The sequence below is a fragment of the Maylandia zebra genome, linkage group LG3 (assembly GCF_041146795.1).
Source record: "Maylandia zebra isolate NMK-2024a linkage group LG3, Mzebra_GT3a, whole genome shotgun sequence".
In the NCBI taxonomy this organism is placed as follows: Eukaryota; Metazoa; Chordata; class Actinopteri; order Cichliformes; family Cichlidae; genus Maylandia; species Maylandia zebra.
The window spans coordinates 21,120,753-21,135,974 of record NC_135169.1 but is presented as its reverse complement, the minus strand read 5'-3'; the positions used below and the strand labels follow the sequence as shown (position 1 = coordinate 21,135,974).

Here is a 15,222-nt window from a genome sequence, read left to right as displayed (position 1 = left end):
AAAAATTAAGTCAATGAAAGTAGAAAAATGTTTTAATATATATGAATTTTATAGCATTTTGTAAACATAAACAGGGGGTGGCCAAAATAATACTTGAACTCCCAGTCCTGTATTTTGTTCATGAAGGAACTGAGGCTCAGAGTCTGTCCAGAATCAGGACTGATGACTCTTGTCTGTACCTGTGTGACGTGGATCAATGTTATGGCTTTGGCAGATTTATCTTAGTGACACTGGTAACTGGATCAGGTCATTAAGTAAAATTTTAAACTCCTTCAGTTCTACATGACTTTCTTTTCAGATGAATAATAATCTGCTTGGAAATGTGTGTGAAAATAATTTTAGTGGTTATTAGTGATTTTAAATACTTGTTTAAGATGTGTTTGTGTCTCTGCAGCAGGGAGAGAAAACCTGAGACATCAAACACAGAGAGTGGAGGAAGGATCGGCCTCTACTGTGGACTGACAGCAGCTCTGCTGCAGATGGTCGATATCACTTTAAATAGAACACGTGTTTGAGTAGAGGCATAAAAAACACAATCACAATAGCAAATGAAATATAGCCATCCCAAATCCACTCAGTTGTGTGGATGTGCAGAAAGAAATTAAGAGCAATTAGAGAAAGAATAGAGAGTCTTCAGAGCCTCTTCTTCTCCATGCACCTTGAAACTATAAGTGAAGTTGTGGTAGAAGTTTTTCATTCTGATTTGTTTCTGTTGCCGTGTTTCCATTTATAAAGCTGTTGGTTTATTATTACTTATATTGCAGTAATATTTCTGCTGTCTGCCAGTTTTTGACTCCTCTGATGAAGCTGCAGTGTTTGTGTTCTGCTTTGATCCACAGTGATCTGCTTCTTTATTGTCTGATCTCATAAAAACTGTCAGACTGCAGCTGTGAGTTCAGACCTTCAGGATTCATTTACAGCTTTAATTCTTACACACTATAGATTAATCTTGTTATTGTTAATCTGAAACTCTGCTGCATTCACTGATTTTAATCCTGTGTCTTGCAGTGCGCTGATATTTTCTGTCTGATAATAATTGCTATCCTGTAAATGTAAATCAGCCTGAAATGAAATCAGTGAGTTGTTAACACTGGTGTTGTTTTATTGCACTTTTTCTATAATGAAATCTTCACCTGGCTGCAGGTTTACAGCTGTGTGTGTTTCTGCACCATCGGGATCTTTATGAAACGACCCAAAGACCTCTGACTGGTTCCAGTAACCTGATAGATTTTTGGTTTGTGTTTATTTCTACTTTTGTGTTTCTGATTGAGTCCAGACTAAACTCCAACATCAACTCATGTTTTTAATGATGTGCAGCTATGAATAAATTCGAATGTTTCCTGTTTGCTCTGCATCTTTTTAAACAAACATTTAGTTGTTTCTTCATTTGTGTTTCCACCTTCAGCCTCTTTGTTCTTTCTTCCAGCTGAGATGGATTTAAGGTGGAAATGAGACAATCGGTCCATGAGCTGCCAGGACGTCAGATATCAGTGGACTGCTGTGCAGTTTATTTATTGTGTTTGACTTTATCGCCTCCATGTGGACATTTATGGGAATCAGTCAAGTGAAGAAGTTGAATGATTGTTAAATAAATGGCAGCTTTAATAATGGACAGCAGGGTGATTGCCAGTCAGCTGCCAGTCACACATGTAGAGCCTTGTAATTAATATCAATGCAATATGTAAATGTAATCAACCCTTTTCACATTTAACCTCATTCCAACTGGATAACCAGACAATGTTACCGTCCAAAGCAACTTAAATAGTCAGTTGACCCATTGTAGTGTCTAAGAATATTGGAGCCTTCAGGTATCAAACCTGAGGCTCAGTCATTAAAGATGTTAAAGAACCATTTGGGACAAAGCAGATAAGATGAAACATTATTTCACTCTGTTAATCACACAGAGGTAGTCCAACAAATCCTGCAGCACTTAAAGGATTTTATTCAGCACAGATGCTGGAAAAACACCCTCTACTCCATCAACCTGTACACGAAGCCACTGGTAACAGAGATGTTTTATATGAAAGTTTCTACTTCATACAAACCCTCCTTTATTATGCAGACTCAGCACAGAGTCATGAGTGGAGAATAGATTTGTAGTCCATCACATCAATGTAGTGTCACCATCCTGTTCAGCCATGTTTACAATGAATCCTGTAAAATGCTGCCATTCATATCAGTGCGCTCTGTTTATCCACTGGTGGGCCCATTTTACATGTGCTTTTTAAATGACTGTAACTTTGTCATTGTGTATGTTATTAATATAATATGAAAGGTTTTGAAAAGAAGAAAAGCTGCACTTTACGGAGATATTTGGTGTATTATGGTAGCACAAACTGTTCACAAGCTACTGCTGTCTGAAAAAAGAAAAGTCCTCTTAGGTGTTACCATGGGTGATTTGCACCACTGTAGCTCCTCGACCTGTTGGGCAAGAGAGACATTTCAGACGGTTACTGGAAGAGGAGAAGATGTGCTTTACGAAACTTTACGGTGCATCACTAGAAAGCACGAGTAACGATGGTCCAATCACAAGTAAGAATTGATGACGCACGGAGCAGAGACGCAGGTGTGGAGAAGTGGAAATGCCCCCCAAAAAGGCCTGGAGATTTAAAAACCTGAGTGGCCCAGGCTAAAAAACGTTTTTGTACATATTTATTGTAATTCATATTTAACGTTGATGTCGTGTTACATTTTGTTCCTGCTGAATATCATTTTTGACTTAACTAAATATCTGAAAAAACAGAGTCCGTTTATTTCCACTTTATGCTGTTGTTCCATTGTAATAACAATACAATAATGTAAAATGACAGATATTGAAAGTGGAGTTTATTCTGAGAAAAGGGGCAAAAAACATTCACTTATAGTATGATTTCTGACCCTTTTACAGCCAAAATAACCAAATAAGGCAGTCTGTATAATACTTGGTCAGTAAAGGGTTAATATTGACTGGTTCACACATACCAGTATTTAGCCACGTCCATGCTCAAGATTATTGTTGTGATCAACTCGACCGTAATAACAGAAAATTACTTTTAAAGAAGGATCAGAGTTTCTTTTTATTCCTGTCAAACATTTATCACATTTTTGTGGAGATGAATGTGTTTGAAAAACCTTTAATTTGTTTACTGCCTCATATACCAACTACTACACCTGCTGCACCCTCTCACCTCTGATGGTGTTTGAGGGACAGAAACAACTGAAATGAACACAAACTTAAATGCAACATAAGCATCATGTCAGTGGCTGCCTTATCTGTATGTTTAGGATCATTATCCTCCTGCATTGACTGAAACTGAAGGACTGTTTGTTAACTTCAGTGAGAACTCGGACATTTCTAAACTGAAGTTTATTTATATAGAATAAGGTGTTAACAAGCTTAAAAGTTGATGTGAGCACAAAAAAAAAACAGGTCAAACAGACTTCGCTCTCAAACCGCTCCTCTTTCTGGAATGAGACACAGCCTGATAAACAAGACAGGCTCCATTCACTGCAGAAACATGTTGTTGAGATCAGAGCTCAGACTAGTTTCAGTTATAAGGAAGTGAAACTCACACAGTCACTGACACTGAGAGGAGAAATGGCGCAGAAAGGAGTTCAGCTGGACCGAGAAACCTTCTCTTGTTCCATCTGTTTGGATCTACTGATAAATCCGGTGACTATTCCCTGTGGACACAGCTACTGCATGAACTGTATTAAAACCCACTTTGATGAAGAGGACAGGAAGGGAATCCACAGCTGCCCTCAGTGCAGGAAGACTTTCACACCGAGGCCTGTCCTGGAGAAAAACGTCATGTTTGCAGCTTTAGTGGAGCAGCTGAAGAAGACTGGACTCCAAGCTGCTCCAGCTGATCACTGCTATGCTGGACCTGAAGATGTGGCCTGTGATGTCTGCACTGGGAGGAAGCTGAAAGCCATCAAGTCCTGTTTAGTCTGTTTAATTTCTTACTGTGAGAAACATCTCCAACCTCACTATGATGTAGTTCAGTTTCAGAAACACAAGCTGGTGGCCCCCTCCAAGAAGCTCCAGGAGAACATCTGCTCTCGTCATGATGAGGTGATGAAGATTTTCTGTCGTACTGATCAGCAGAGTATCTGTTATCTCTGCACAATGGATGAACATAAAGGCCATGAAACAGTCCCAGCTGCAGCAGAAAGGACTGAGAAGCAGAAGGAGCTCGAGGTGAGACGACTAAACATCCAGCAGAGAATCCAGGAGCGAGAGAAAGATGTGAAGCTGCTTCAACAGGAGGTGGAGGCCATCAATGGCTCTGCTGATAAAGCAGTGGAGGACAGTGAGAAGATGTTCACTGAGCTGATCCGTCTCCTCCAGAAAAGAAGCTCTGATGTGAAGCAGCAGGTCAGATCCCAGCAGGAAACTGAAGTGAGTCGAGTCAAAGAGCTTCAGGAGAAGCTGGAGCAGGAGATCGCTGAGCTGAAGAGGAAAGACGGCGAGCTGGAGCAGCTCTCACACACAGAGGATCACAACCAGTTTCTACACAACTACCCCTCACTGTCAGCACTCAGTGAGTCTACACACTCATCCAGCATCAATATTCGTCCTCTGAGCTACTTTGAGGATGTGACAGCAGCTGTGTCAGAGACCAGAGATAAACTACAGGACATTCTGAGAGAGGAATGGACAAACATCTCACTGACAGTCACTGAAGAGGATGTTTTACTGTCACCACCAGAGCCAAAGACCAGAGCTGGATTCTTAAAATATTCATGTGAAATCACACTGGATCCAAACACAACTCACACACGTCTGTTATTATCTGAGGGGAACAGAAAAGTAACATGTATGGAACAACAGTCTTATTCTGATCATCCAGACAGATTCACTGTATGGTGTCAGGTCCTGAGTAGAGAGAGTCTGACTGGACGTTGTTACTGGGAGGTGGAGTGGAGAGGGGGAGTTGGTGTAGCAGTGGCATACAAGAATATCAGCAGAGCAGGGTGGGACTATGAATGTGGTTTTGGATACAATGACAAGTCTTGGGCATTATATTGTGACACAGACAGTTATAGATTTCTGCACAACAATGTCCAAACTCACCTCTCAGGTCCTCGGTCCTCCAGAGTAGGAGTGTACCTGGATCACAGAGCAGGTATTCTGTCTTTCTACAGCGTCTCTGAAACCATGACTCTCCTCCACAGAGTCCAGACCACATTCACTCAGCCGCTCTATGCGGGACTTTATCTTTATAGAGTTGGAGTCACTGCAGAGTTGATTAAAGTCAAATAGAGAAGACAGGTTCATGTTGATCCCTGACCATTATATGTACTTGTGTAGTTTCTAAATGAGGCTTTACATTTTAGAAGCTGAGAAGTTCAGTGGTCCATTGATGTGTGAAAATAATATTGCACTGATTCAAACTGTACTTACATTTATATACCTTACATCAATATAAATCTGAATTTGTTCTTATGGCTGATAATCATGTGAGTTTAAATGATACTACTCTTCATATTCAGCATGTTTGAAATCTGTCATCAGTCTGGTTAGTGCTTTTATTCTGTAGTTGCTGTAGTGGGTTGTCAAATGCAACAATATATTGGAGCTGCAGTGATTCATCAGTTAGTCAATGATTAGAGAATTGATTGTTTTATCATTATTTTAGTCACATTTAAAGCTGGTTCCAGTTTCTGAAATGTGAAGATTGTTGATTTTCTTGATCATATATGACTGTAAACTTAATGTCTTTGAGGTTTGAACTTTTAAAATGTAACAAAAATTAAATATTTAATGTTTGACATTTAATATTTTTTTTCATATGAAAACTTTGATCACACTCGATCATTTATACATTTAAATACAGACACTAAATGATACAGGCCTGTATGTTGTGGAGGATAGACATGTTGCTTTGCCCTGAGCTGTGTCTGGCAGGCAGAGCATCTCCACAAATCTGATGCTTCTGATTTGGAGAAAATGATTTGAGGGAGACACCTGGAATCTCAGCCTGGACACAAAGGGAATAAAATCAGCAGAGTTATAAACAAGTGGTGATGTTGAATGATTGGCAAATAAACATCAGTTTTAATAATGGACAAACTGGATGAAATCGTTTCTCCAAAGCTTCTTTAGAAAATGTTTGTTTGTTTGTTCATTAGACATCTATTTTATTCAAACTGCTTCACCCAAAGCTTTTCTTCTTCTCTCATGCATAAAATACAGTCATTAATCTTACTAACATGAAAAACGATTTTGTTGTCTTGTTTTAAATGTGTTCTCTAAATGTGCCTTATCCAGTCTGTATCCTGGACCCTTAGCAAATACAAGAATGAATACCAGGCTGAAATAGTCACAGCAGGGACTCAGCAACTCAGAGTCAGCATACAGTCAAAGACAAATCAAGGACGCGGTTCAAAAGTCCATAAATTATAATGACGACCAGCCTGAACTTTTCAGTGTCTGAATGTCAGGTCATGCTGTGGAGTTTCATCTGGTGGAGACGATGTTGTTATTGTTGCAGGTTTTCTGTATAAATTCCACACAGGCGAGTCATAAAAATGTCATTTATATCAACATGGTTAAACAGTACAAGTGCATTTTTCCTTTACAACGGTGTCCTGCATGTTGAAGAAGAATCATGAGTGAAGCACAATTTAAAGTCTTTCACTCATCACACGTCATTTTGAGTTGACAGCTGGTTGCTATAATGAGAGGCCGAGGCTCTGTTTGAACAGGACATCGTATAGCTTACATTAACACACATCCTAAAAGAGTTTGTTTTGCATATTTCAGAGAAAAAACAACACAGAGAAAAAACATGTTGACATAAAGCCACAGCCACATGCTGGTCAGGCTTCACTCAACAGTACACAGCTACTCCTCACACTGGAAACAAAACGAGCACCTGGTGCTTATTTTACAATTTTATCTGTCTGTAGGAGCTTAATTTATACCACTGTTTTACATAAACTATAAACTGGTAGAACGAACATGTTTTTTTAAACATCGGTTGGACAGATGGACAAACAGAAGCAGAGCAGAGCATTTGTTTGGGTAGAAGTGGAGGGCAAATGCCGTTTTGTTCATGCTTTGCCTGAAAAGTCTGCAGAGGTTTTAGTGTCTCATGAAGAATGTAAAGTTTTTCTTCACCTCATTATCTCTGTAAATAAATAGACAGTTTAGAAATGTCAGAGTTCTCACTGAAGTTAACAAACAGTCCTTCAGTTTCAGTCAATGCAGGAGGATAATGATCCTAAACATACAGATAAGGCAGCCACTGACATGATGCTTATGTTGCATTTAAGTTTAAGTTTTCAGGTTGTTTTCAAACACACATTACTGTGTATCATGTGTCAGCAGGCATGTGTTAACAGGGACTATAAGACACTTTAGTGGCTTTAATGCATATTTATATGTTCAACACAGTCAGGTGCACAGGTTCTTTAGACTAAAAAGAGGGAGGAGATGTGCTTCCAAGATTTATTATCCAGACAGGGAAAGCAACTTCACATTCAACCATACAGGGACGAGGAGTTCAGGACTGAGGCTTACCAGCAGGTGAGAATGGTCGACACAGAGGGAAGGCGGATCCATCAAATAAATAAATAAATAAGTAAAAATAGGTCAACAGTAACACTGTTTCGTCTTCCGTGGACTCTGTATCTCCTGAATCAGAAAACTCCGCTACTGTGTGTTTGAACTCTAAAGACATTATTCAGAGTGACACCTCGCTGTCAAGTTGAAACTGTCTTTGGCACCATTAACCTAGTTTGCCCAGTGACTGTTACTGCTCCTGAGCTCCGCTCTGCACTTCCAGTTCCTGTTCCCAGGGCAGCTCGGGCCCAGCTTCCCCTTGCACCCTTACAGTGCTAACAGAGACACTGACTCCTGCACCCGTTTCAGTTCCCTGGGTGGGAGCAGCAGTTTCTAGCTCTATTACTTGTTCAGCCTTTAGCTCTGTTTCCAGGTCCCTCTCCAGCCCAGCTCTGTTCACTTGCTGCCATCCTCTGCTGAAAGCTCTGGTGAGCTCATTCAGTCAGCTGAGGACTGCATCTTTCTGACAAAGCTCAGACAGACTGTTAGCACTGTACGTGTCCTGTGCAGCTACAGTTAGCTTCACCTCAGCCGGACTTTTCTGCACCTGCTGGCTCTGCATTCGACTCTGCTGGGGGTTCAGGAGAACTGCTCCGGCACCTCCTCGTCTCCGCTGGCGGCTCTGGTGAGCCCGTTCATCCACCACCTGCTCAACCATCTGCTCCATCGCCTGCGGCTGCCACGTTGCCATCTGGTCCAGTCTCGTTGGCTGTGGTTACCACACCATCGTCTGGTTCTGCACCCACCAAGCCTCCACCAGTACGCCCGGTGCCCGAGAATCATCGCCCACTTCCAGAAAACAACATGGATGTGCAGTTTTTCACTAAAACATGTTTTTTATCTCAGATGTAAATTTTATCCAGTGAATCGTTAAACCTTCAAAAATGAGCTTGTTTGTCTTTTGTGACATAAACACTCAGTGTTCACAACACTCATGTGTGGAAATGTGCTGATAATGTGTGTTGGGAGCAGATAACAAGTTAAGACAGCCAGCAAATGTGTGCCCTCGATAATTGTTCTTTTAACAATGCTGGTTAATTCTGTCGTGTTCATGTTGATTCTTAGTAGCCGTGTGTGGTCAGTGTGGTTTGTGCTCGGCTGCAGGGGAGGAGTGCAGCAGTGGGTTCAGGGTGTGGTGTCAGAGGATACTGGTTGTTACAACCAGCAAGCATCATCTAAACACACCTTCCCTCCTTTAAACAGCGAAACAAATGAGATTCATGGTACGATCCAGAGGATTTCTGAAACAGGTTTCCAGCCTTACATTTCCAGTTTGAATTAACGACGCATTAGTGAATGCTCTTTATCAGCTTCCAGGCTCAAGCTGAATAAAGTGCACTTTGTTATGCGTAACGCAAATGATGATGTGGTGCACAATTCCCTGGATCACAGCAAGTCTGTTGCACAAGAGGAGAAACTGTTGATGTGGGAAGCATAAAACAGGCGCGCACTGCTGAGTGTTTTTGTGTGATGGGGATGAAATAAGATGTGTTAACACTCACAGTCTGACCACTTGTGTCTCATAGCAATTGTGGAAAACACATGACATAAATTATATCATGACCCTGCTCAGTTGGTGGGTTTGGGCAGTTTGAATAACCCTCTCAAAGCTGCAGGGGAATAAGCAGGTGTAATGTTGTCACTACTGGAGGTGAAACATTGTCATTGTTTAAAGAGGGAGGATACTTACACACTTCATAAACCAGCAAGAAGACTTTTTCCCAGAAACAGAGTTTTGATTGGTGGAATCGACAAACAGTTTGAGGCTGATTTGGCTGATATGGGTGAATATTGTGCAGATAATGATAATGTGAGACACTTACTGACATGTACAGATGGATTTTCTAAGTATGCATGCAGGTGTCTTCAAACCAAGGCAGCAGCATCTGTTGCATCTGCTTTTGAGGATGAGTGAAGGATGTGTACCTGTTAAACTTCCAACAGATGAAGGCGAGGAGTTTAATAATAAACATTTGCATCAGCTGATGGTTCAGTTTAACATCACACATTTCTCTGCATAAAGCCAGATTGAACCAAGTGTTGTGGAGCATTTTAAGAAAAGCTTTAAGGGCCGTATGTGAAAATACTTCACATCTGTTAACTTATGAAGACATGTAAACGTGGTCCAGGACCTTGTGCTGTCAAGGCCAAGTGCTGCAGAGAGGGGGTTTCTCCAGGTGTGTGGTGGAGTGAGGAGAAGAACAACATGTCTAACCTTTCCTTTCCTTTTTCAGAGCAGAGGTGCAGACAGGAGGGCAGGCGGGTGAGTTTTCAGACTTACTCCAGGAAGCTGAGAGGAAGAGCAGCAGCAGCGAGCAGGTAAGTTTCCAGCAGGCAGTGAACAGACAAAGAGGACCAGCATCATCTAAGCATCATGAGCTTCAAATTCATCTCTGCTACACTTGATGTAACCAAACTGAGCATGAAGCCACAGCCACTGTGCAGCAGTCACACACTGTTCTGTTAAATCCATCACAGTGCAGCAAACTAACCTGTTTATCCTGCACTAACCTGCAACTTTCAAATAAACCAGTGAGTCTGAAAGGAACTTTTAAAGAACACCGATCACATGACCTGTTTAATTTTGCCTCATTTATTTTCTGGTGAGAAACGCCCCCTGTTGGCTAATGCTCAACTTATCTGTGAGCTCTGATGAAATGAAAATCTGTTACACTGATATTTAGTTTTTATCTTGCAGGTCAGTGAGTGAAATGCACCGGGTAAAATCAACAGGAAATACTTCACATGTTCTTCCAGGTTCGTAGAGAGGAGCTCATGGTTCGCAGAGACAGCTGCCAGAGACGAAGAAACACAAGGACGGGTACAGATAAACTCAGCCTGCAAACATCTAAACATGTTACTGGAGTAACACAACAACACACTTCACTCTGATGTCAACAGACAATTTTACATCTTGTAGCTGAAAGTGTGCACAGAACAATGATCATGATTTGGATCATAGACGAACATTAACTCTTTTTTTTTTTTTTTTTTTTTTTTTGTCCCGTTTGGATCTATAGCCATCAGAATTGTTGTCTTGAGGCCAAGAAAGATGCCAAGCGGATTTATTTTACCAAGTGGATCATCATGGCCTTGCCATATTGGTCCATTTGATTGACCTTTATTATAATTATGAATTTATTTTATTTTCAGTTGCAAACGGGACAGACATAACTGTGGGATAGGACAGGGGGGAAGAATGAAAGAAAGAGGGGGAGAGAAAGAAAGAAAACCAAAGGGGAGAAGAGACGGTGAGAAGGGGGGAAAGAGAGAAAAAAACAAAAAACTCCTGGGTCACCTGTATGGAGAAAAAAAAACAGAGGAGAAAGCAAACAACAAAGAGCAACATAATAAGAAAAAAAAAGCACCATCACAATAAACTAGCTAGTCATAGATATCAATAGTTACTAAATAATAAACGATATTGTGCAGCACGCAAGATAGACAACGCACAGTGTGCTTTGAGGCAGCAGCCAAGAAAGCTTTAGTCCGCGTCTGTGAATACCCATGTGTGCATACCTGTGTGGATCAGCATGCTTGCATTCTAAAGGTTTCTCCATGTAATGATCTGCTAGGGAGTGTGGGGGGGCCACAGCCCTGTCCTCTATGGTATCAAGCAGGTATGGAGGAGATCAAAACTCCAGACATCCAGAGGCACCCAGAACACAAGAGACCAAGGAAGACCCACAGAGGGGCAGCCGCGCCACTGTCCCAGTGTCTTTTTTGCATCTCATCCGTAAATACTCTGCATACTTTGTCACGTGTTTCATTTTATTTTGAAAAGTCTCAACAGGATCTTGAGCTTTATTGTGAAAGGTTTATGTGAAAAATAAACAAGCGGACATGCGAAGGTTTTACTAGTGATGGGATTTCCGGCTCTTTTTAGAGAACCGGCTCTTTCGGCTCCCAACCGGCTCTTCAGGTTGTTTTGCACAAAAGGAATTACTAATGTAAAAAAAAAAAGTGTTTTTATTTATATATGTTTATATATAAATACATATGGTGGCCCCTAGAGACAAAGCACGTACAAACTTCAAAAAGCACGTACAAACTCCAAAACACATTTCTAGCGTTAACAGAACTTCCAAAACAGCTACCTAGATCACTTAAATTACACAATTGAAAGCATATGTGTATTGTTTGTGTATTTATACACAAGCACTCATATATATTCAAATGATTCAAAAAAAAATTTCATTTACCTGCTACTACCACACACCAAATCCAGTCATTGGTACTTCCTGGCTTGTGTAGCCACTAGATAATAATAGATAATAACAATGTGCCTAGCATTCTGGAGCACTTCTGTTTGGTTTTGTACGTGCTTCGGAGTTTGTACATGCCGTAAATATACTTTAAATATACTTTTATTTATTCTGATTCTGTTTTGTTCTGTTTTAACTGTATTAGGCACAGGCGTATAGATGAGTTTGTTCTGAAAAAAGGGCTGATGCACCTCTCAAATGGCTGAAGTCATGACAGGGAGAATGTTTAGTATGGTTATCAGCTGCAGCTGGAAACATCATGTAAAAGGATAAGATTACTGATTACTAAGTTACTGAAATAATCGCTGACTAATCAAAGGAATATTGGCAGATTAGTCAACTGCTGATATAATCTTTAGTTGCAGACCTAACCTCCACCTCTCTCAGTCTCCCCATAATTCTTGATGGCTGTACACCCATATACAAGGAAATCCCACTGTGGTTTCAACCATATTTTATAAAATATATCTCACGAAGCTTGTCCAACAAATTTGAGATGTTTGTTTATTTTTGTTTACCACTGGCTACAAGGTTTCTTGGTTTGCACGTTAAAAAGGCAAATATCACGAAGATCCACCAGACATGACTAAAAATGGGAGTTTCTCCCTTTAACGTTTCTTCCACTGTTTCACCATGTAGTCCTTTAACATTTCTCAGCTGATTTCACAATAATCATTTTCCTGTCTGTGCTGAGCTCTTTATCCCTTCGACCATAAACAATATGAATTATTTCTTGCTCACAGTCAGAAGATCTTCCTGTATCACCATTTTGCCAGTTTCCACCACATCTGTTGTTATTGTCTGTGCTCTCTGACTCGGGTTCAACCTGCTGCTTGGACACTTTCCCCACACTACACCTCCCTTACACTTATTTAATTCAGTCCTGTGTACCTTGATGAACCACATCCCTACAAGTGCTCATCAGAGATCCGTATCTCAGTATTTTAGCACTCTTCATCTCCCTACAGACATATTTATCGCTGTTGTAGCTGAATCTGGTTCCACTCACCGAACGACGACCGTCTGGAGACGATTTTATGATCACTTTAAATCCGTCCTCGTGTGTCGTTGTCACGGTTACACTGCGCTCACTGTCCGTTTCCTCCACATTACAGGTTTACTTTCGCTTTTGCTGTTTTCGCCTATTTTTCCACCTTATTTCCGCTCTGTCATGAACATCTTCATCTCTCCCGCCATCTACTTCCTTTCATTCCTGATACGTCACTTTCTGTCCTCTCTTCTCTCTCTGCTGTGGTTTGATCGAAAATGTGACGTCATTCACGGGTAAAAGCGCAAAGGATTGTGGGTACGAGTGGCAAGCGATACTAGCGCACGGAGGCTTTCACATGAAAACAGTCACACAGCCATAAAAAGAAACACAAAGAATGGCAAGAAGCTTTTGTATTATTAACTGCAATAGCCGGTCGCATGACAGCCTCGGAAAGCCGACGGGTAAAGAGATCGTTTTTTATCGGATTACGTCGTTGAAGAGAAATTGTTTAAGCCATGTTTCCGAAGTAAGAAAAAAGACAAATAGATTGCGTTGGCCTGTACAGGAGATAAAGGAAAAAATTAACAACAGCTGTGAAATGGAATAGTCCAAATCACCAAAGTAAACTGGACCTGGGCTTGTTGCAGGGGTCTGAAGTTACTAAACATTTTGTGAGTGTACGCACTAAAACTTAGGACCATATAATAAATAATAAATATGTGGGTGATGAAAGTCGGGCAGCACACTAACGTCCTTACTCCACTCTGTATGCTCATATGGGTCTGACCCTTTCAATTCTTTGATTTTTTCCTCGTACTTTTTTTTTTGCCTTTTCGTCAAGTCTGTCTTCATACGGACCTGCCGAGTTCTCCGTTGTTTTGTACATAACTGTTTTGGGGCCAAATAAAATGCAAGTAGGGATTAAAACCACAGAATTAATGATTACCGGTGCTGGAAATGCTTGCACTTGATGCAGTGTTTTGATTTTGTTGCCACTCGTACCCACAATGCAATGCGCGAAAGTCACGTGGTCTGTCAATCTCTATTAAAAAAAAATCTAGCACGACTGACTGGGCTGAACAGGTAGTTGTTGTTGTTTTTTTTTAAATATAATTTATTTTTTTTGTAATGTGATTTATTCTTCTCAAGTTATTTCTACTTCAGTGCAAATAAAGGACTGTTAGAGTGTGTGCTGTGTGTTTTTCTGAAGCATGACAATCCTTTCCAACAACTATTTCCAGCTGTTTGTCACCTCTCTGCACTTTAGTCTTTCTTCCTGTTATGTCTGTGTTTGTCCACCAGGTGTCTCCGTCGGTTCACTTTCTCTGGGTGACACCTTTCCTTCCGTCCCTCTGCTCACTTTAATATTTCCTTTAAGTTCAGTTGTATGTAATCATTTTCTTACATTCAAAGTTAAATTGAATTTAATTGAATTGAAATTGAAAGAATTTATTGTCATTATACCCAGTATAACGAGATTAAAAACAGCTCCATAAAAGTGTGTATGTACTTAGCAAATTATAAAAAAAATCCATGCAATACTATAACTATACAAATAATATAAATACACGGTTCAGGAGTGACATAGACTGACATAGCTCCCCTGTTTCTCCAGGTGACTCAGTGCTGCATGGAGAGCAAAGGCTATGGCGTCTTTGGTGGATCAGCTCAGCCTGAGCTTCCTGCTAATAAAAACTAAGTGCAAAAGCACCAAAGAGGAAAAGTGCTTCACTTATTCATTAAAACATGGTCGAAGTCTGAATGAAGCATCAATAATTTCAGGAATTCTTATATTTTTATAACTGTATTTCTTTTTAATACAGTTTATTTTACAAAATCAGAATTAAGTCACTTACAGCATGTAATGCAACTCCATCCATTCATTTGACTGAATGAGTGGCTGCTGAAGTATAGAGACCTGTATCATTTAGTTTTTATATTTAGATATATAAATGATCAAGTCATCAAAAGTTTAATTTAAAAAATGACATTAAATCACATTACTCTAGATATAATAATGTGTTATTAGTATGAATATTAAATAATAGTTTAAAAAAATTTTCATTATATTTTCAAAATCGTCAAGGAATCAAAATTGTGTTTTAAAAGTTCAAACTTCAAAGACTGTAAATTTATGATAGAGAAAATCAATATTTAATATTGTTCAGATTTCTGAGACAGGAACCAGTTTTTCCTTCATGTAAGTACAGTTTGAATCAGTGCAATATTATTTTCACACATCAATGGACCACTGAACTTCTCAGCTTTTAAAATGTAAAGCCTCATTTAGAAACTACACATGATTTGGAAAACTACTGAATGAGTCAAGTTGTATGTAGTGCTTTGTGTTATCAAGTAGAGCAGAAAAGTGTTCTATAACAGCCAAACTATTTGCATATAAATGTCAGAGAACGAGT

The 15,222-nt window shown here is 40.0% G+C and overlaps 1 protein-coding gene across 1 annotated transcript; it reads left to right on the top strand.

Moving 5' to 3' along the window:
- Nucleotides 1-3,481: 3,481 nt before the first annotated feature.
- On the top strand, nt 3,482-5,754 carry LOC106674619 (tripartite motif-containing protein 16-like). Its single transcript, XM_076882396.1, has one exon. It carries the CDS (start codon nt 3,578-3,580, stop codon nt 5,243-5,245), a length of 1,668 nt encoding a protein of 555 aa, XP_076738511.1. The 5' UTR covers nt 3,482-3,577; the 3' UTR covers nt 5,246-5,754.
- Nucleotides 5,755-15,222: the final 9,468 nt, after the last annotated feature.

Excerpts from the sequence above, each read along its gene's own strand:
- LOC106674619 (XM_076882396.1), top strand. The coding sequence starts at position 3,578 with ATGGCGCAGAAAGGAGTTCAGCTGGACCGAGAAACCTTCTCTTGTTCC.